Below are 20,869 nucleotides of genomic sequence, written 5' to 3'. Positions count from 1 at the left end.
GATGTGAGCAAAGCCATGTAATATATTTGAAAAATGCCATTTATATAAATAACATGTAAATATATAATTCTTAATTGGTGACCAAAGTTTGTGATAGACATGTGCTGTATATAGTATTTTATGATACAACTTGCAATATACAGTATATATATCATTAAAGTGAATCAGTGGAGAAATAATTTCTCAACAGGCTTTAAAGGTTTACACATTTAACTTTACATATTTATCATCCAGTGTAAGCTACAAGAATTTTTAGTAAGTTATAACGTTTGATGAACGTTTTCTTGCTTATACATACTTTTGTCCAAAAGGTAAAACTTCGGCTATGGACAAGTGTCGTGGCTCGTTCATTGAAGGAAGATATTTCCATGAAGAACTACATCCCATTTTGAAACACTCCACTGAATTAAGATAATTATCTTTATCATTCGCACCTCCCATGACAACAATTGTATCATCTGTTATAACTGCACAACAGTTGAATCTCTTTTCCAACATGGATGGTAAGACTGTAATCTTACCTGTCTTAGTGTCATACATGATAACACTGTTCAATCTTTTTCTTCCATCATCACCTCCAAGAAGAACAACTTGATCTCTCCATTGAACTGTTGCCATTCCGCCCAATGGATGAGGTAATGGAGGCATTTCCTTGAATGTAAGAGTCCTTGGATCAAATTCCAAAACACTGGACATAACTTCATCATCTTTTCCCCATCCTCCAAAAATAAGAACTTTATCATCAACAACAACAGCTCCATGCTTCAAACGTGGTTCAGGCATATGACACAACTCTTTCAAAACATTAGATGTTGTACCAGTAATTTTTATTTCACTGATCAAATCTGATCTTCCTTTAGTAATAATGTATTCTCCAATGTGAAAGATTTGTGTTTTATAAACAACAGTTTGATGACCCTCACAGTCATAAGGAAGCTCTGTGGGAAATTTTCTCCATGTTAAAGGAAACTGTTTTATATTCAATGTCTCCATTGACTTGCAGTCCACTCCTCCAACAACAAATAAAGTATCATTATAAATAAATGATGAAGCATCCATGTGTTCATTTTCCATTGATGCAATCTCAAACCATTTCTCCTCCTTCCATGAAAATATTTCAGCACTCTTTAAGGAACCATGTGGGTAACCTCCAGCAATCAATATATCACATTTTACAGAGTTCATGACCATTTCAACTGGTGATGTCAATGTTTGAACATGTTGTTCATTTATATTCATCTTTTCCAACATTTGAAACATCATGGCTTTCATTTCTTTCATTTCTTTGGTCACTGTAGAAAGATTTTGTTGAACATCTTTCGTTTCTTTCCTTGATTCCATCATTTCTTTGGTCACAGTAGAAAGATTTTGTTGAACATCTTTTGTTTCTTTCCTTGATTCCATCATTTCTTTGGTCACTGTAGCAAGATTTTGTTGAACATCTTTTATTTCTTTCCTTGATTCCATCGTTTCTTTGTTCACTGTAGAAAGATTTTGTTGAACATCTTTTATTTCTTTCCTTGATTCCATCATTTCTTTGGTCATTTCTAAAGACGATAGAAAAACTATATTACAACTTTTGCTTTTGAGGAAAACATTCTGAAATATTCTACATTAAAGGACACATGCAAGATAGAAGACAACTTTATTTTATTGTAATGCCTACGGCGTGAAAATAAAACGTACCAAGTTTCAAAGTCGTCCGCAAAATATTTCAAAAGATATTTAGGGTTATAATCGATAAAAACACGATGTTCGATGACCATTGCTAAAACGCCGTGAGATTGTTGAAGTCTGGGAACTGGGAATGAGTGACGTAATAGTTGACATAAACAAGCATTTTTCTTATATCGTTCTACGACTAGCACAACTTTCGGTAGTTTGCTATTAAGGTAGTTTGCTAGTTATTTATTTTTATTTAACAAAATTAATGGATTCTTCTTTGAATAAGCCGATTATGATATTTTCATCAATAACAATGAGGTACAACCTTGCATGTTTGAGCCTTTGGCCAACGCGCAAGGTGGTCATAGTAATGACAATTCTCCGTCATCGGAAGATGAATACATTCACAGATTTGGAAATGTTGAATGGTTAGTTGCATTTTATGGATGCTTCATTGTTTTTCCCAGAGTAAAACGAATGTTTTTATCTTTTAGGTGCGAATGTGGCTTTTGTGTGGTCATGAGTACAGGACGGGAAAGTATATGTTGCCAAGAGGTAAACAATAGTGATCCTCTGAAACATGGCGATCATATTTGCATCACACAAGAGGAAGAGTTTGCCACAGTGTGTACAAACGAAGCCGTCATAAAAACATCTATGGTCGTGTACACACATGACATTGGACCTATACCTGAGAGTGAAGAAAACGAGTAAATATTACCTTAGAAGTATAATTACGTGTATGTCGAGAAGTGTATAATGCCGATAAGTATCTTAGACAAAATTTTGTATCTTTTAAGAAACATTACGCTACACGGCGTACCGACAGTGGACGGCTTGGGTGCATGGCAAGTTGGGAAAAAAGTACAGACTACCCATACCTTCTTGTGCTGTGGACAAAATCCGGAAAGCATTTCCTTCGCCTTCTGGAGAATACAAAGGATTTGAATATGCTCAACACTACTGAATGGTAGGGCTTATGGCGTATGACAAAGTCTGTTCATTTGTAATTATGTTTATTTCATGTGGAACGCTATTTCTATTATCTTTTTATATATAGAAGCGACATTTATGTTGCTTAATGGCTTCAGCTTTGCTGATTTTTGATTTGTGGCAAGTCAATGGGACAGGTATTTCTTTCACTCCAGACATGAAGAGCTTTGGACAGTGTTGGATTAATGCGTCTGCAGTACAAAACTTCTTTCATCAAGTCCTTAACATATCCTGAAAAGCAAATCATTATTTATGTTGGCTTTGCATTGCACTTTGAGAAAAAGTAAGTTTATTTTTCTGTGCTAACCATAAGTGCTGTCAATTTTCACTGGTTTGATATCCCCTTGCCCTTCTTTTGAATTTGAATAAGCCACTCTCCAAATCAATTCCTCTTCTGTTTCCCCATCATTCTTCATTTTATGAGCTTTGTTTCCATTCTCATTGAAATGAAGAGCAGCAATAAACAATCTACAAATGAATGTTAAGTTTATGTTTACAACTATTGCAACTTATTGCTTTTGCAATGATGACTTTTTTTAAGTAATCATACACAAATCATTTTTATTACCTTGCTTACATTGATCTGTAGAAAAATTAAGTATGTTTTGGTGCAAAAAGAATTACCACTCGGTGGAAACCTTTGATGGATGAAGTCTGCTTTTGATAACTGAGTTTTCCAATATCTCTCATGAGATACTTGGACTCAACAATCGAAGACAGCTCAAAAATAAGCTTTTGAACCTAAGATCAGAAGTTAGTTAACAAAAAAAAATGTTAATGTTACTTTGAAATTTATTCGCTTACAATACCTTTTTTTATCGACATTCTAGGCTCTAACATATCATGTTCACATTTTTGGGAATACATCAATATGTCCCTCATGGATGTCACATATATGGTTGAGAACTGACAACAACTTTGCCTTCACAAGTTCTTCATCACCATTTCTGAAAGCAGCACACCAGTATACATGGTTGGAAATTGATTGGGCCCAATCTGACAATAATTTGCAACCACTTTTTTTTGATGCTGCCCAAATGTTCTTTTTAATTCCTGTTGGATTTTGATTATTGATGAAATGTGTAAAAGGTTGGTTTGTTATTACAATCTATACCTTTTGCTACATGCCATACATCAAAGTAGTGCTCGATTTTTGGTCTTTGTTTTGACATGTAGGATTTGATTTGAGCATGTCTGTCTGTGGTCATTGACTTCACCTTCATCCCACTTTCATCAAACTTTGCCAGACATCTCTTTAATCCCTCAAGTTCCATTGCTCCAGAGTTCGTCACTTCATTGGACTATGTAACATAATTATGTGAGTATTCTAACCATGTTTTATGTACAGTTGTTGAAGAATTGTTACCTGAACAAGTTGTGTGTCTAAAATGTTGTTAGATTCCAAATCCATGCAGCTATATGACCCATACTTGGCACAGTATCCAGGCGAATCACATCTTCCATCTCCTCCAAGGTTAATGTTCCTTTCTCTGATTGATTCTAGAAGATGCTTTTGGTTCATATGCCAAACATTTGAAACACTGGGTATCAAATACGCTGTTTGAATATTGCTATATGTGCGCTCTGACAGAAATTGTATGCCTGAGTGACGAAGGAATTGAAGAACTTTGCTGGGGCTACTACCACTAAACAAGATGCTGGCAGCAAAGACCAAGTTACCCAAAGGCATTCGCCCATGCAGAGGTTGGCTATTCCAGTCTCGAACATAACCACAATGACATTTTGCTAGTACGTTAACCATACTACCAGTCGTTTTGGTCACAATGGAACAGCTTTCACCACAACATGGGCATTGACTCACTAACTGTCTCAGGCAACTATCAAACACTATGTATTTTCTCTCATTTTGAACGTCTTCCTATAACATAAAATTACCATCAGAATCAGAGAGAGATAAACGTAACGTTCTGAGAAACATAACAGAGAAAAGCAATGTAAAGAATAGTCAGGTGACTGGATAGTTGGTACTAACGTTGCATTGTCATTGTCGGATTCTTCATTTTCGCTTAACTCATTTGAACATTGAGAGTCAGATCCATTGTTGCTATTGCTCATCGTCGACGTGCTTTCTGTATCAGACCATACAGCGCTATCCTCAAAATGTTCAATTTCACATGACGTCGTCTGTGTGCTGTGATTTTTTGTTGAAATGAACTCAACCTCCGTACCTTAGCATAAAATTATCGTATTGCTGGATTTTTCACAAAAATCAAAACGGCCGGAATGGAAAGTCTATACCTCTACTTATCATATTTGGCACTTTTGTTTGAGTGGTTCTTGACCTTACGTGTTTTGCGGACGGATTGTTATGGCTGCTTGGCATTTCACATTGCGCTTCTAAGGTATTAAGGAATTTTTATGAGTTAAAATAACAAAGAAAAGATCAAACGACATTAGTCTGAATTAGTTACCACTGTATATGTTTGTGTTTCGCTGTCTACATATATTTTGACATCATTCATCTTAGACAAACTTCCTTTGAGGTAAAACGCACAAACATTTCGAGCCGATGTCGACACATCGTGGTCGTCGTCTACAAGAAAGTCGTCATGTTCTGCAAGAACGTCGTCAATAATCTAAAATTATAAAATTGTCTTCAATTTGGTAATGCTATATAGCTTAGTTTTTGATAAATGTAAACAAATATTGCTAACTATAACTATAATATTCACCTCTTGCCTTCGTCTCTTCTCAAATGCAGTTCTAACATTTGTTGGCTGCTTCCTTTTAGATGCTACACTTGTGGGTTCCACAGAGTATTCAAAATCGTGGGTACAGCATCCTTCTTAAGGCGAAGCCGTCCTGCTGTCCATCCTACTGATTGCATCGCTTCAAAATTTTGCACGAAGCACGAACTCTCGAAATGTTGCGAGCACAATTTTGAGCTCTTTGTTGGCTTCCAATTTTTGCGTCGGATTTTTTCAAGCCAAATATCCCGCATGCGCTTGTTTTCGGGAAACGAAAAAAAGAAACCTTTTGCTGCGTTTCGTGGTTCTTAGAAGAACCGTTTTTACAATTAAATGCGGCACAATAAACCATATTTTCAATGCTAAATTGTCGTGTTGTTAAGAAGTTACCAATATATTTTGAACGAAGCGCGCAATTGACCGCGTTTAGCTAATGTCAACTATTACGTCACAACGACATCGGTAGCTGTCGCTAGCTCGTCGGGCATTTTCAATACGTTATCAGTAAAGCATCAACTTTAAACCTCCATATCTTCAAAATATTTATCCTTTGAGTCTCAAACTTTGGTGAACTATTAGTTGTAGCTATACCTTCATGTAAAGTACAAAAATAACAATCCGAATTTTATGTTGCATGTGTCCTTTAACCATATATGATGCAGATGAGCAAGTAACTTCAACTAATAAAGTGATGAAGAAAGCGTTTGGACGAGCAGGAACTTTTATTCTTAATGCCCATACATTGGCTATTAAAATGTCGAACTGCGGTCACTAAAGACACCAGTTAACGATAAAGAAGCACGAATCGAAATCATTCAATACTTGCGTACTTTTGATTTGATCTCAAACTTAGCTTTGCTTCCATTCATCACTGTGAAAGAGCGTCAAAAATTTCAGCGAACATTGACTTGAAAGAATGCAGCGAGCAGTCTTGATCTGGAACATTCATTGATCTAAATTTTACGAGAGTAGTGACACTTTGCAAAACAATATGAATTCCATGCTTGTAAATGTAGATTGTCCAGGTTCGTATAGTCCTGAGAAGGACTGTTTTTGTTGTTGTTGACTGACGTATCGACAACCTTAGCGGTTGTCATCTTCAGAGTCATTTACTTTAATACGAATTCCGTTTCGCCGTTTGCCAACGTGTCACATATTTCGGCATTTCATAAAGAGCACCAGATATTGCCCATAGCAAAATAGTAATTTCAATACGAATAACTAACAATACAGACAAACCCTCGTGAGTCATGACAGCTGTAATTTTATCGCAGATCGATAAATAACTGTTATATGAAGTCTATACTTAAAAGTGGTACCATAAACTGCGTAACATGAAGTACATGAAATGATACAAGGTGTTTGAATATAACAAGGATGAAACGAGAAATCACTTTTAACCCTCTAGAAACCGTTGCTGCCCACGAGCAGCACTCACCAAACGAGATGTGTGCAAACTTTCGAAAATGTCCGGCTTCTAGAGGGTTAAAGCGTTAATTCACTTATTGTTTCCATGCTGAAAGATTCCAAAAAAGATTCAAAAGTTCTTCCATCAATGATTCGGCAGATGACATTGACCTCGGTCTGAATAATTCTAGATATCATGCTCAACCTCATCCAATAACTGTTTATTATTAAAATATTAACTTGCTAAACTGAGGGCATTTTGCTGGTATATTTGTGCTTTATAATCGTTTTTCCGAGGAACATTAAATTTCACTGTGTAGCACAAATCATTGTGACTGTCCCACCATCTTATAATGGTTTAAATGATAGAAAAATTACAGTCCATTGAAATGAAAAAGATTAAATGCAGCCAAAACGCAAAACAAAAATGAAAGCCAAAATGTACTTTTTGGACGTACAAAACCAGGTTACAAACCCTAAACATGGCGACTGTATTATTGATGACGTCACGTTCCTCTCAAGAATACAAAGTTCTCAGACATAAAATTTCCTCGTTATTTTGTTGTCTGAGAGAAAACTGGAAAGGTGGCAAAATTTTCAATCTGAAGGTGCAATAACAATTTGTCATATTTATGTCATTTTAGCCAGTAAATAGCAAGAAATTTATCATGTGCTTTCGTACGAGTATACTCGTCGTAGATGGTCAAAGTACAGTACACCAACAGCTAATGGTGCAGTTTCCTCATTCTTGTAATTTTACCATGCATATTAAGTATGTCACGTTTTAAATTTTGTTGCGTATAATAATGGCAGTACTAACGAAAATTGATATCCAGTTTGGTGTAGTCTTAAGAAGTGATTGAATGTTGGTGTTATTAGGGTAAACCTACCACTAGGGTGCCCCTAGTGCGCATGTGTGAACGCTACTTATAAAACATATTTACGTAGGGTGACTCGCTTTCTAGGATAACCCTTCTGCTGGGGTTACCGTACCTCCATGTAAATAGTCTCTAAGCAAATTGCTTTTATATATTTCATGGGAAATAGTCCAAACAAATTCAACGCATAATTTAATAATGATGTAAGCAAAGCCATGTAATATATTTGAAAAATATCAGTTATATAAATAACATGTAAATATATAATTCTTAATTGGTGACCAAAGTTTGTGATAGACATGTGCTGTATATAGTATTTTATGATACAACTTGCAATATACAGTATATATATCATTAAAGTGAATCAGTGGAGAAATAATTTCTCAACAGGCTTTAAAGGTTTACACATTTAACTTTACATATTTATCATCCAGTGTAGGCTACAAGAATTTTTAGTAAGTTATAACGTTTGATGCACGTTTTCTTACTTATACATACTTTTGTCCAAAAGGTAAAACTTCGGCTATGGACCCAAGTCGTAGCTCGTTCATTGAAGGAAGATATTTCCATGAAGAACTACATCCCATTTTAAAACACTCCACTGAATTAAGAACATTACCTTTATCATTCCAACCTCCCATGACAACAATTGTATTGTCTGTTATAACTGCACAACAGAAATGTCTCTTTTCCAACATGGATGGTAAGACTGTAATCTTACCTGTCTTAGTGTCATACATGATAACACTGTTCAATGTTTTTCTTCCATCCCAACCTCCAAGAAGAACAACTTGATCTCTCCATTGAACTGTTGCCATTCCACCCAATGGATGAGGTAATGGAGGCATTTCCTTAAATGTAAGAGTCCTTGGATCAAATTCCAAAACACTGGACAAATCTTTCCTATCTTTTCCCCTTCCTCCGAAAATAAGAATTTTATCATCAACAACAACAGCTCCATGGCCCCAACGTGGTTCAGGCATATGACACAACTCTTTCAAGACATTAGATGTTGCACCTGTAATCTTTATTTCACTGATCAGATCTAATGTTCCTTTAGTAATAATGTCTCCTCCAATGTGAAAGATTTGTTGTTTATAAACAACAGTTTGATGACCCTCACAGTCATAAGGAAGCTCTGTGGGAAATGTCTTCCATGTCAAAGGAAACTGTTTTATATTCAATGTCTCCATTGACATGCAGGCCACTCCTCCAACAACAAATAAATTATCATTATAAATAAATGATGAAGCTCTGCTGTGTTCATTTTCCATTGATGCAATCTTAAACCATTTCTCCTCCTTCCATGAAAATATTTCAACACTCTTTGAGGAACCAACTGAGTTACCTCCAGCAATCAAAATATCACCTCTTACAGAGTTCATGACCATTTCAATTGGTGATGTCAATGTTTGAACATGTTGTTCATTTATGTTCATCTTTTCCAACATTTGAAACATCATGGCTTTCATTTCTTTCATTTCTTTGGTCACAGTAGAAAGATTTTGTTGAACATCTTTTATTTCTTTCCTTGATTCCATCATTTCTTTGGTCACTGTAGAAAGATTTTGTTGAACATCTTTTATTTCTTTCCTTGATTCCATCATTTCTTTGGTCACTGTAGAAAGATTTTGTTGAACATCTTTTTTTTCTTTCCTTGATTCCATCATTTCTTTGGTCACTGTAGAAAGATTTTGTTGAACATCTTTTATTTCTTTCCTTGATTCCATCATTTCTTTGGTCACTGTAGAAAGATTTTGTTGAACATCTTTTATTTCTTTCCTTGATTCCATCATTTCTTTGGTCACTGTAGAAAGATTTTGTTCAACATTTTCTACTACAGATTCCATCATTTCTTTATACTGAGATGTCAATGGTTTCACGGAATCTTTTACTTCAAAAAATTTTTCGTCTATTTTCCTGCTTAAGTTGTTCATTTGCATTTCCATTTTGTCTTCAAAACTTCGTTGAAACATTTCGCTAATCTCTCGAAAGTCGTGAGAAGCAATCTTTCTGTATTCACATAATTCAGTTTCATGTTTAATCTTGTCTCGTTTGTTTATTTCCAGACCACAACGTTCATTAGAACACAACACTGGAGCAAAGCCACAATTTTCAACATGTCTTTCAAGATCTTCGACATTTATAAATTCAGGACAACCACGACTGGCGTAGTCGCAGTTGATCTTTAACTTTGAAATCACGTTATTTATAACACGCGCTGGATGAAGCGTAGCTACAGTTAAATCATCTTGACATTGAGGACATCTTTGTGCATTAACTCGTAGATGTTCTTCAATACATTCACGACAAAACTGTGTTGATTATGGCACATTCTGGCATCTTTCATGACATTCAGACAAATTGAACAGTAAAAGTTTTCATCAACAACAGTCTTAAATCTCGATTCTTCATATCCACTTTCGTAAACATTAGGACGACAAGCCATTTCATACGTCTTCCTATACAATTTAATGCCAAAATTAATACAGGAGTTGACGAAATTTTGTTTATCACTAAAAGTTCAAGCTAAAAGATAGGTTAAAATTTTCAATCGACGTTTGATAAACACGGAAGCTGAAAGCAAAGCATAACAACGCCTAGTTTTATATTTTAACATATTTATGTTAAGCAAAAAAAAGACAAAAGATAAAACAAAATAATGCAATGAAGCACATCAACAAAAAAAAACACAACTGAGGTCAAAGTTTCTAAGGTCAAAGAAGTGGAGCTTTAGTCAATCACATAAGGCAGTTCGTTCTCGGTGAAAAACATCCTAATTAAAGGTTATTTGTTGTAGTAAAATTACGTCTTTTCTTATAATGCAGAATTAACGTTAATCCAAGACGATTGTTACGTTTTCAGTTCAAAACTACATTTGTTTAGTCTGAATCACTGGTTGAAATTCTGAAACTCGTTTGTTTTGGGTTGCACCCTAAGTTCATTGCATTTGTTTCTTTGACTGTCAATATTTCTAATCATTTTAGATACGATGATCATATATTTATAACACAAGGAAACATGTTTCAAGACACAAGTAAAACATACTTCACAAAGACTGTTGAATCCGATTTGCAAATTAAAAGTTTAGGCATCTTTTGTTACTATGTTTTAACAAACAAATTATAGATAACATTCAAAATGCTAAATGGAACTGACAAAAGGTTGCAAGAGTGGGAAAAATGACCATGTTAAGAATACCTTAGGTGATGAGAGATTCCTTTCCTCGCAGTTAGCCTGCAGTTGGCCACTTATCGTCGATTTCAGTTAACTTTTTAAATGGCGGTTGCCGAGTTACTTTCTAATGTTGCCAACTACATTTCCAAATATGGAATATTCGTTATGAACTCGTCAACTTGAGTTGACAAGTTGTGTACTTGAGTACTGAAGTTGTGTACTTGAGTACTGAAGTTGTGAACTTGAGTACTGAAGTTGTGAACCAAAGTTGCGAAGTACTGGCAAACGCAAAAAGTCTGCGGGAGTTTCTATTTCTGCGGGAATTTTATTTTTGAAGAACTGGCGCAAAATTCTAATATCGCGAAGAAGTTTTGGTCTGTTCATTTTATATTCAGCATTAATTTTCATCATCTGGGGGTTAATGCTTTTATAAATTGGTGCTCACTCTGGCTTTGAAAATTATTAATACCATTTAATTGTTCTTGGAGTTGCTTAATAGTCTCGTGTTTTTGTTTTATCTTAAACTTCAATCGATTTATGTCCGCAGAATATTCGGGATATTTGTCTTTAAGTCCACAATAAGTAAACGCGGAACATTTTTCAAGAATACACGGTTTAGTTTGTGTGTTTCTGTGACCTCGGTGGTGGCAGTTGCTGCAGATGACTTTGTAATTACCAATCATTGGTAATTCAGGAACATTTAAATTCATCGATTCTAATTGCACGTTCATCTCTTCCAAATCTTGCTTGTTGTGATGAATTGAGTCTTCGATTGTCCTTCGCCGATTTTACAATGAACGTTTAGCGGGTATACTTGTATCCTATTTCAGATAGTTAAACGCAACATTATAAATTTATACATTTATTTTTATTGTGACTACAAAAACAATGACGCACGACAGTATTCAGTTTTAAGAAATATGTCACTTTACGACCTACCTCGTACGAAGCAGATGGATTTTCATCCACGTCAAGACAGCTTTTTGATTGAGATTTTGAAAGTTTTAATAACGGTGACTGCTCCGCAGCAAATCGAGATGAAATTCTAAAACTTTCCTTGCCCCAAGAGGCAAGTTCGTATTCTTTTAAAGATGACCAAGATTTTCATTACTTAACAATTTCAGCGACAGTCGTGAAGAAAATTCATTTTCTTTCAAAGCTTTTTCTATTACTTCATGACTTTGTTTCCCAATTTTATCCTTAAAACTATTAAGAAACTCCTCCAATTCATCTGCCATTATCAGTGAACAATTTATTTAGCTTTTACTAGCCTACAACACAGACCTTTCGCGTTTGCCAGTACTTCGCAACTTTAGTTCACAACTTCAGTACTCAAGTTCACAACTTCAGTACTCAAGTTCACAACCTCAGTACTCAAGTTACACAACTTGTCAATTCAAGTTGACAAGTTCATAACGAATATTCCATATTTGGAAATGTAGTTGGCAACATTAGAAAGTAACTTGGCAACCGCCATTTGAAAAGTTAACTGAAATCGACGATAATTAGACTTTCTTTTCTGCAAGTTTCTTCCTTTGTCCCAGACCACAAGTAGTGAATCTTTAAAATAGTTTAGGCCGTAACTAATGGGTTCTATTGAATTACAGGTCAGTGGCAGGAACTAGAGGCCGTAGACACCCCAGTGCACTACACCTCCATGTGACCATACATCCATAAGGTCTCCATCTTATGAACTGTCACTGAATCACGTGTTTGTTTGTTTGTACTTCGATGTCTCAGTTACCTGCATTGGCAAAGTTAAGGTAGGTAGGCTCTATAATTGTGCTTTTTGTGTTGTACAAAATGTTAATGTTTGTTCAATTGCCTATAATATCAACAGTGCGAGTTTGTTTTTCTTTAATGTGCATCTCCCCCCCTTCCTTTAAACTTTCTGGTTGGGAATTACTACCCTATTCCTCGACCTAGGTTAATTTACTGAAACCTCGATATATCTTCATTTCATGGAAACAAATTTGGTACACCGATGTCATTTCTACGTGTTATAACTCTCAAACAATGAACATGCTCACGTAAACATGCATAATTACAAAATCATATAGTTACATACTAGATACCTTCTTTAATTCAGAAAAGAACGGATACAGACGATTTCGTCACATTAATTATTATACATTGTATATTCGTACTTTATCCTTAAAATATTCATCAAATGTGCTGATGAAATTGTCATAAGGGTCAAATTTTCTATTACTGGGGAGTGAGAATGAGTTTTGCTGATGAAATATTTGTTAAAAGACAGCAACTGAAGCACTTCTCGACTGTTTAACTCATACTGATTGCACAAAGGTATTAGTTTTTAATTTGTATGAATGTACTTGGTAGTGTGTTTGATTAATAAAAGTAGATTTAAACCTTTTCGCTTCTTTGTTCAGGTTTTAACAAGCAACTTGACTTGTGGGGACAAAGTCTGTGCAGTAATTGGTAAAGTTGATGGTTATTGCATAGATACAAGTATTGACGACAAGATATATCATGTAGCAGACAACTTGTACATTTCTTCACAAGATGGAGCTTGTAATCTTGAAGATTTAAGGCTGCAAAAAATTACTCATATTGTTAATGTTGCCACAGGAATTGTAAATCAATTTCCAAATGTGAGTATAACTTAGATGGTGGATTTCAAATTTTAGTCTAGGTTCTTGTGTTTATGTCAAATTTTGATTTTTTCTCAGGAGTTTCAGTACAAAACAGTAGAAAGTTTGGATTTACCGAACACAAGAATAGATCAGAATTTTGCTGAGCTGTCCTCATTCATTGAAAAGGGACTGGAGGATGGAAAGGTTTTGGTTCATTGGTAAGTGTAAAATGTTAATGGCCATTGATATTCTTAATATGTGTGTATTGTGAAGGTTATTATGGTAAGATTTTAGGTTTTCAAGTGAATGAATTAAACTTTGATTATTTTTATTAGTACATGTTGATGTTTTAACATACTTAGCAATAATTATTTACTTTGAACTTGGCTCGAAATATGACTACATCTGAGGATGTGAAAACATCAGTCAACATCAACTGAATTAACCTGAATGATCAACACATACAAACATGTAGGTTTTGCTACAGGCTTGTCAACACAATTTATGTTCTTATGGAGGATATTAATTTGATTACAAAAAACCAAATGCTGAATCAGCATGTTCACTGTTAACTTGTTGAAATGTTAATTGAAGGCTGTGTTTCACATTTGAGGCATACGTAACTTAAAGATGATGGCCATTAAACTAAAAATTGTTGCTTATGCAGCAAAAATTTTGTAGCCAATGAAATGATTTTCCTTTAAATGTCCAGCAAAGCAGGAGTGTCCAGGTCTTCGACTGTTGTCATTGCTTACCTTATGAAATCTAACAATATTGGGTTAGATGATGCATTTCATTTGGTAAAGAAAGCATGACCAACAGCAAAGCCTAATGAAGGTTTTTGGAGGCAACTGAAGGAAAATCATTTATTATTAAGTCAATCAAACACTCCAAGTGATGGAAGAACAAACAAATAATGGTAAACCATTCTTATATGATGGTTGAATATGCACATGAGCAGAGTGAAAGCACCAAAATTAATGGCGAACCATTCCTGTATGGTGCTACAACATGCACATGAGCCATGTGAAATGAAGAACAAAATATAATGGTGAACCATTCCTGTATGGTGCTACAACATGCACATGAGCCATGTGAAATGAAGAACAAAATATAATGGTGAACCATTCCTGTATGGTGCTACAACATGCACATGAGCCATGTGAAATGAAGAACAAAATATAATGGTGAACCATTCCTGTATGGTGCTACAACATGCACTTGAGCCATGTGAAATGAAGAACAAAATATAATGGTGAACCATTCCTGTATGGTGCTACAACATGCACATGACCCATGTGAAGTGAAGAACAAAATATAATGGTGAACCATTCCTGTATGGTGCTACAACATGCACATGAGCCATGTGAAATGAAGAACAAAATATAATGGTGAACCATTCTTGTATGGTGCTACAACATGCACTTGAGCCATGTGAAATGAAGAACAAAATATAATGGTGAACCATTCCTGTATGGTGCTACAACATGCACATGACCCATGTGAAATGAAGAACAAAATATAATGGTGAACCATTCTTGTATGGTGCTACAACATGCACTTGAGCCATGTGAAATGAAGAACAAAATATAATGGTGAACCATTCTTGTATGGTGCTACAACATGCACTTAAGCCATGTGAAATGAAGAACAAAATATAATGGTGAACCATTCCTGTATGGTGCTACAACATGCACATGACCCATGTGAAATGAAGAACAAAATATAATGATGAACCATTCCTGTATGATGCTACAACATAAACATGAGCCATGTGAAATGAAGAACAAAATATAATGGTGAACCATTCTTGTATGGTGCTACAACATGCACTTGAGCCATGTGAAATGAAGAACAAAATATAATGGTGAACCATTCTTGTATGGTGCTACAACATGCACTTGAGCCATGTGAAATGAAGAACAAAATATAATGGTGAACCATTTCTGTATGGTGCTACAACATGCACTTGAAATGAAGAACAAAATATAATGGTGAACAATTCCTTAATGGTAATAGAATACAAATCTAAACTAAACAATGTAATAATAAGGTTATTGTATACAATGTTTGATGTTTCCTGAAATCCAATAGTCATTGAAATTGCTGTTTTCAAATACTTAGTAAACTCAACTTATAACATAACCCTCCCTTGGCTAACTTTATTTTTAGAATTGGGTAGAAAAGATACAAGGTGAATATGAAAACCATAATAGTCTTTGACATAATGATCTATTTAAGTTCTAATATTTTATCTTTATAAATCTTCAGCTGGAGAGCACAATCTGTTGCTTTCTTTGGCAAATGTTATCACCTGTCATGATTAATCTGTATAAAAATTTCCATTGTTGGGTCAATGGATTTTGCAATTGCATGCAGGTTGTGTTTCCCGAGGAGGAGGGGTGATAAAGAAGTGTTTCCATGGCAACTTTCCAGCATTATTGATGTGTCCAACAATTGATATAGGTAAGAAAGTTCTATGTGAGACAACATTAACTTTCTTGTTTAAATTCATCCCTGATGTTTGCGTTGGTGTTTTATATTTTTGTGATACCTGTCCACATCAAACTTATCATCACACACCATAAACAGTTCAATGTTCTTTGTTTATATAGAGCCCCTCCAATGCGATTCAATGTTTCTATGGTAACTGCTATGCAGAATCTGTTCAAGTTTTGAGGGAATCAGGAAAAGTAACAGGTCTTCTGTTTAAACTTGTGGGAGAAGGTATGGATGACGCTAACACTCAGTATGATCTCATCATCTTTACTCAACATTATCCCACCCCTTCACTCAACGTTGCTCATTACCTCATTTCCTTTACTCAACATTGTCCCACCCCTTCACTCAACGTTGCTCATTACCTCATCTCCTTTACTCAACATTGTCCCACCCCTTCACTCAACGTTGCTCATTACCTCATCTCCTTTACTCAACATTGTCCCACCTTCACTCAACGTTGCTCATTACCTCATCTCCTTTACTCAACATTGTCCCACACCTTCACTCAACGTTGCTCATTACCTCATCTCCTTTACTCAATATCACCTCGCTCTTACATAGTCATTATTTAATTTCCATCACGTTGTTCAGTGAATATATTTCAGTACTTTTCATTTAAACATTTTTCATCACCTTTTCCCATTTCTATACGTTAAAAATTTCTTCCTTCAGGAAACAGCTTCGGTACATTACCAGACCTGAATAAAAAAGTTGTTGAAAGAACGGTTTCATTTGGAGACACGTGTCAGGTACGTAGACTTAATGATTTTGCAACAAATGTTTCTTCTTTTATTCCAATAGTATAGATCTGTTGTAGGTAGGTAAATAAATATACTGAACTGACGTTTTTGGGAGTGTGTGCTAGAATAGGCCACCACAACCTGGAACGACAAAGATAACGAGATATATATATATTTTTACATGTTTGCAAATGTCGATCGTCCAGGTTAGTATAGTCCTGAAAAGGACTGTTTTTGTTGTTGTTGACTGACGTTTCGACAATCTTAGCGGTAGTCATCTTCAGAGTAATTTTGACAACCTTAGCGGTAGTCATCTTCAGAGCCATTTTGACTCTGAAAATGACTACCGCAAAGGTTGTCGAAACGTCAACAACAACAAAACAGTCCTTCTCAGGAATATACCAACCTGGACGATCGACGTTTACAAACATGTAACGATACTCCCGGGTTCAAACCATTTACTTTATATATATATTTTATTCGTTATCGCCCTCCTCTCTTCTGCCACCCGTGAAAGATCCCCTTCATTTTATAATAGACATTTTTTTAAAGTTCTCTTTGTCTGTTTTCTTTGAAAAACACTATTATTGCAAGTGGAACCAGGAAGACTGGGGTCTAAACTTTTATAGCTACTGAAAAGAATATTTTGTACAAAATTTTCCATTTCAGGATGTCATGACGTGTTTTGGTTCACCTTGTAAAGTATTTTATAAAGCTGAAGATAAGGTGAATGTTTAGCAAAAGTTTCAGTAGAGGATTTGACTTAAGAAGCGTTTTTAGTTAGCATTCAAGCAGTTCATTTAGTTGCAAGACGTCTATCAGACGTCTATTTTTGCTATTGTAGAGAAAAATGCGAATTTTAATCTCGGACGTACAATCGGTTGTCCATACCTTCTCGTATTATTTTGTTTATTTGACTATAACTCTGTTTCCAATATCGCTGTTTTTTATTACAACGTCTTACCTTATTACAACTGATTAATAATTTTAATGTTTTTTATGTGCATTACAGCAATATCTTCTTCTCCATCTTTTTCTCTAGATGCGTATCCATTCTCCCTATACATACAAACTTAATTAATCAAATAGATCCTTCTATTTCTTCAACTAATTTTACACTTGGCGTGGTAAGTCATGAATTTTATTCTTTGGCTTTTTTCTACCTATTCTGTAGTGTTGTGTTGATAAAGTTATGCCTGATTGCAGGCTATATGCATAAGCTCGGGAAACAGGGATAAAAACAAGGCATGAATTGAGCCCCGAGGTGCAAAAAGTGAAGAGCGTATTTTTTGTACAATGTCTTTTGTTTAATAAATATTTGTTATAACAACGGGAGTTTGGTGTTCTGTAACAATTCGGAACAGAGTACATTTTTCTTGATTTCTTTCATTCTTAATTACCTATCTATTATTTGAGACAATAGTCTTCTTCATTCCCATAATTCCATGCATCATAAATAAAAAGGAACATAACAGCAAAAGAAATCATATTTTCCTGATTATTGGCGTAGATAAAACAAAATGGGCAGAATTGTATCAGGAGCTTGGACTTTATTATTGGTAGCTTCTTTTCTTCATGAAAGCAGTGCACTTTCTGCTCAGACATGCAAAAATATTACATCCTTTAAAGAAAAGTGTTAGAATCCTGATTTTATATTTGTCAAAAATCAAATTGTTCTTAAGGGCGAACTCGATGTTAAATTCGAGACTAGTGGACAAAATTTCTCTTGGTATTGTGGAAGCTCGAGAAGAGAAGTGGTTTTGGACAAACCGGCAAATAAAGCACGAGTGTATTATCGAAAAAATGAAGACGTAGAAATATTCATTGAAGATTGTCCCCAGGTTAAGTCTAAAAAATTCAGTGTTACAGCTGGTAAAAGTGTTTGTTACGACGAAAGTTTTTCCTATGCGTGTCCTGGGATAGAAGGAAAACATCATCCTTGCAGTTATGAACTAACAATTAACAAAAAAACAACTAAAGTATCTCAGGTATCTGTCGGATTGACCCTGAAAATCGTAGCAAAATTCAAAATATCTTTTTCTGCATCAAGGACACAAAAAATCGTACACACTTATGAGTACCAAGAGAAATGGTACTTTGTCGTACCTGCTGGATATACGTTTTGCTCATATAGAAAAGCCACAATTAGTTTTGGAAATCAGTCATACTACTGTTCCGGAACAGACTTCAAATTTGTTAAGTTTGGTACTATTTGCTCGGGGAATAGATTATGTAATAAAAAAGAAAGGTCATGTTTCCATGACGAACACAACATCAGTAACAGGCCAAATTTTCATTTCGCTTTCTGTTTTATCATACTCTGTGTTTTTCTTTTCATCTAATGTAAAACGTTCATTGCCAACACCCACTCATTTATTAACAGCTAATGTGTAGTTTCTAGTATCATAAATATAAATGGACAATATAATGTTTCTGTGAAGAAATGAAAGCTTAGTTTCATGTATAAACACGAGATGTATTTTGTAAACTTACTTTAAGTACGTCGCAAAATCCTTATGGCATTTTGCGTAAAAACTAGCATAGTAACTATGAATATGTAGTTGATTAGCATTTATGTATGTGTGTGACAATAATAAAGTCATTAGTAAACTCAATTGTCAATTGATAAACTTTGTGCTTCTAGCTGCATGTTTGTGGTATGCAAAATGAAACTGCTGTGTAAACGTCATATTTATTATGAAATATAAAAATTTTTCACTTTTAGTTTTTGCTAACTTGAATGAATTAAGTTCGTTATCTTAAATGAAAGAATTTTCAAATAAACTGCTAAGGTTATCCCCTACCTATACGAGTTCCACTTTTTATTTAAAGATTCATTACAGGGAAATGATAGCAATTGCTGACAGCAATTCCATATTTGCAGTATAGTTAATTCAAATCACAAATTCGGATTTGACAAAGTCGATGTCATTTAAAGACATTAGAATTGATTCCACTAGACGAACAAAATGATACAAGATTCAACACTATGAATGCATTTAATTTTAAATTTTCACCATGCAGCAACTGTAAATTCTTCGAAGTAACATTTTATAAAAATTTTGGATATTTTGCTACCGATGTGTACACATGGTATATAAATGTAGTTTTGATGGATGGAAACCATTATGAAAACGACTTGATTATGACCGCGCTAAATTTGAGAATTTAAGCGAGCAATGTTTTTGAAATATTTGTTACTTCACTTCAAATTTTGAATATCGGAGCAAAATTTTCTGCCTATGTTAAAGATATACAGATATATAGAGTTGCAGTGAAGGTGAATGGCACCGATAGAAAGCGAGAAGTCCCAAAGAAGGTTGGCAGACAGAGTCAAAGCAATTAAACTGCACATTTTGCCCTATTACGGTATTAAATACATCCATGTCGATTGATGAGCAAGAAAATAAATTGAACGATTATATAGCAGATTTTCTACTCAAAGGTAAATTTGTGAACAAAATTGTGTATTATCATTGACTTTTCATGTAATTATTAAGGATAAAAATAATAATAAAATTTGAAATCAGCTGTTGATTTAATTCAAACCTCCCATGTTGTTATTATTTTCAAAACCGTATTTTGTACCCTCGAAGAAATTTTGGAGTACACCCTAAACTGAGGTGTTTATCATCAAGATTATGTGTGCTTTGACCTAAAAAAATTTTACATGGTTTTGTGTACAAATAATGCACAAGAATTAAGTCGATACATTAAGTGTTGTTATGGATGAAGTAACCAATCATCCGCTGAAGATGTTTGTGATTTTAAGCATATGTATTTGTATTTCTACAGTAAAGAACAGGCGTGAATGAATATCAAAATGCATTTAAAAAGCCAAAGCACTGACTGCAAATGCTTATAAGAGTCCAAGCATTGAAGTTGTTAAGGTATTGAAATTATATTGGATTATCTTTTCTTGTAAATGACTTATATGGCTCACCACCATATAAACGTCTGTGTCATACATCAAGAGATAAGTTGGTCCAATGTAAATTAAACCAACTATTTACTTGTCACTTTTAGAGTTGCATGTGAAAAGAGAATACAGTTTTAGTCTGTTACAGTACTGTATGCTGTTTTGTTTGTGATGAAATAATACAATGTTTGGTATTTTAGGACAAGTCTTTCATTACCTAAGCACAACCAGTGGTGTCTAAACTAGATCCCATCCTTCAAGATCATTGGCATATCCAAGTTTG

At 34.7% G+C, this 20,869-nt stretch overlaps 5 protein-coding genes and 3 long non-coding RNA genes across 9 annotated transcripts; 4 read left to right on the top strand and 4 right to left on the bottom strand.

The window, feature by feature from the left end:
- Positions 1-4: 4 nt before the first annotated feature.
- On the bottom strand, positions 5-1,296 carry LOC124459047 (kelch-like protein 12). Its single transcript, XM_047008616.1, has one exon. It carries the CDS (start codon positions 1,279-1,281, stop codon positions 289-291), a length of 993 nt encoding a protein of 330 aa, XP_046864572.1. The 5' UTR covers positions 1,282-1,296; the 3' UTR covers positions 5-288.
- Positions 1,297-2,168: 872 nt separating this feature from the next.
- LOC124459069 lies at positions 2,169-2,941 on the top strand. The gene is made up of 3 exons (XR_006953410.1): positions 2,169-2,375; positions 2,466-2,635; positions 2,726-2,941. It is a non-coding gene; the product is annotated as an uncharacterized LOC124459069 (long non-coding RNA).
- LOC124459090 lies at positions 2,665-3,247 on the bottom strand. 2 transcript variants are annotated; one of them, XR_006953455.1, is made up of 3 exons: positions 3,227-3,247; positions 2,966-3,126; positions 2,665-2,889 (listed from the first exon to the last, which is right to left on the bottom strand). It is a non-coding gene; the product is annotated as an uncharacterized LOC124459090 (long non-coding RNA). The 2 variants fall into 2 exon arrangements; XR_006953454.1 differs by lacking the exon at positions 3,227-3,247 and having other exon boundaries at positions 2,966-3,189.
- A 274-nt stretch (positions 3,248-3,521) lies between these two features.
- LOC124459083 lies at positions 3,522-4,383 on the top strand. The gene is made up of 3 exons (XR_006953444.1): positions 3,522-3,747; positions 3,835-3,976; positions 4,057-4,383. It is a non-coding gene; the product is annotated as an uncharacterized LOC124459083 (long non-coding RNA).
- LOC124459053 lies at positions 3,726-4,420 on the bottom strand. The gene is made up of 2 exons (XM_047008623.1): positions 4,025-4,420; positions 3,726-3,959 (listed from the first exon to the last, which is right to left on the bottom strand). Exons 1-2 carry the CDS (start codon positions 4,418-4,420, stop codon positions 3,726-3,728), a joined length of 630 nt encoding a protein of 209 aa, XP_046864579.1.
- Positions 4,421-8,139: 3,719 nt separating this feature from the next.
- LOC124459120 (kelch-like protein 12) lies at positions 8,140-10,100 on the bottom strand. The gene is made up of 3 exons (XM_047008649.1): positions 10,044-10,100; positions 9,493-9,966; positions 8,140-9,090 (listed from the first exon to the last, which is right to left on the bottom strand). Exons 1-3 carry the CDS (start codon positions 10,098-10,100, stop codon positions 8,140-8,142), a joined length of 1,482 nt encoding a protein of 493 aa, XP_046864605.1.
- Positions 10,101-12,603: 2,503 nt separating this feature from the next.
- LOC124459056 (dual specificity protein phosphatase 19-like) lies at positions 12,604-14,718 on the top strand. Its single transcript, XM_047008626.1, has 3 exons — positions 12,604-13,443; positions 13,522-13,643; positions 14,138-14,718. Exons 1-3 carry the CDS (start codon positions 13,159-13,161, stop codon positions 14,238-14,240), a joined length of 510 nt encoding a protein of 169 aa, XP_046864582.1. The 5' UTR covers positions 12,604-13,158; the 3' UTR covers positions 14,241-14,718.
- Positions 14,719-15,869: 1,151 nt separating this feature from the next.
- LOC124459119 lies at positions 15,870-19,282 on the top strand. The gene is made up of 6 exons (XM_047008648.1): positions 15,870-15,891; positions 16,087-16,152; positions 16,600-16,676; positions 17,383-17,393; positions 17,710-17,794; positions 18,350-19,282. Exons 1-6 carry the CDS (start codon positions 15,870-15,872, stop codon positions 19,007-19,009), a joined length of 921 nt encoding a protein of 306 aa, XP_046864604.1. The 3' UTR covers positions 19,010-19,282.
- Positions 19,283-20,869: the final 1,587 nt, after the last annotated feature.

The sequence above is a fragment of the Xenia sp. Carnegie-2017 genome, unplaced genomic scaffold (genome assembly GCF_021976095.1).
Source record: "Xenia sp. Carnegie-2017 unplaced genomic scaffold, XeniaSp_v1 HiC_scaffold_64, whole genome shotgun sequence".
NCBI lineage: Eukaryota > Metazoa > Cnidaria > Anthozoa > Malacalcyonacea > Xeniidae > Xenia > Xenia sp. Carnegie-2017.
This window is presented reverse-complemented; position numbering and strand designations above follow the sequence as displayed.

Excerpts from the sequence above, each read along its gene's own strand:
- LOC124459047 (XM_047008616.1), bottom strand. The coding sequence starts at position 1,281 with ATGAAAGAAATGAAAGCCATGATGTTTCAAATGTTGGAAAAGATGAAT.
- LOC124459053 (XM_047008623.1), bottom strand. The coding sequence starts at position 4,420 with ATGGTTAACGTACTAGCAAAATGTCATTGTGGTTATGTTCGAGACTGG. Across the intron at positions 3,960-4,024 it reads TAGACACACAACTTGTTCAG|TCCAATGAAGTGACGAACTC; the intron begins GTAACAATTCTT and ends TATGTTACATAG.
- LOC124459120 (XM_047008649.1), bottom strand. The coding sequence starts at position 10,100 with ATGGCTTGTCGTCCTAATGTTTACGAAAGTGGATATGAAGAATCGAGA. Across the intron at positions 9,967-10,043 it reads AAGAATCGAGATTTAAGACT|TTTTGTCGTGAATGTATTGA; the intron begins GTTGTTGATGAA and ends TAATCAACACAG. Across the intron at positions 9,091-9,492 it reads ATAAAGAAATGATGGAATCT|ATGAACATAAATGAACAACA; the intron begins GTAGTAGAAAAT and ends ATGTTGGAAAAG.
- LOC124459056 (XM_047008626.1), top strand. The coding sequence starts at position 13,159 with ATGTACTTGGTAGTGTGTTTGATTAATAAAAGTAGATTTAAACCTTTT. Across the intron at positions 13,444-13,521 it reads TTGTAAATCAATTTCCAAAT|GAGTTTCAGTACAAAACAGT; the intron begins GTGAGTATAACT and ends ATTTTTTCTCAG. Across the intron at positions 13,644-14,137 it reads GGAAAGGTTTTGGTTCATTG|CAAAGCAGGAGTGTCCAGGT; the intron begins GTAAGTGTAAAA and ends TTAAATGTCCAG.
- LOC124459119 (XM_047008648.1), top strand. The coding sequence starts at position 15,870 with ATGTGTCCAACAATTGATATAG. Across the intron at positions 16,153-16,599 it reads GTTTAAACTTGTGGGAGAAG|GAAACAGCTTCGGTACATTA; the intron begins GTATGGATGACG and ends TTCTTCCTTCAG. Across the intron at positions 17,795-18,349 it reads CTAATTTTACACTTGGCGTG|GGCGAACTCGATGTTAAATT; the intron begins GTAAGTCATGAA and ends ATTGTTCTTAAG.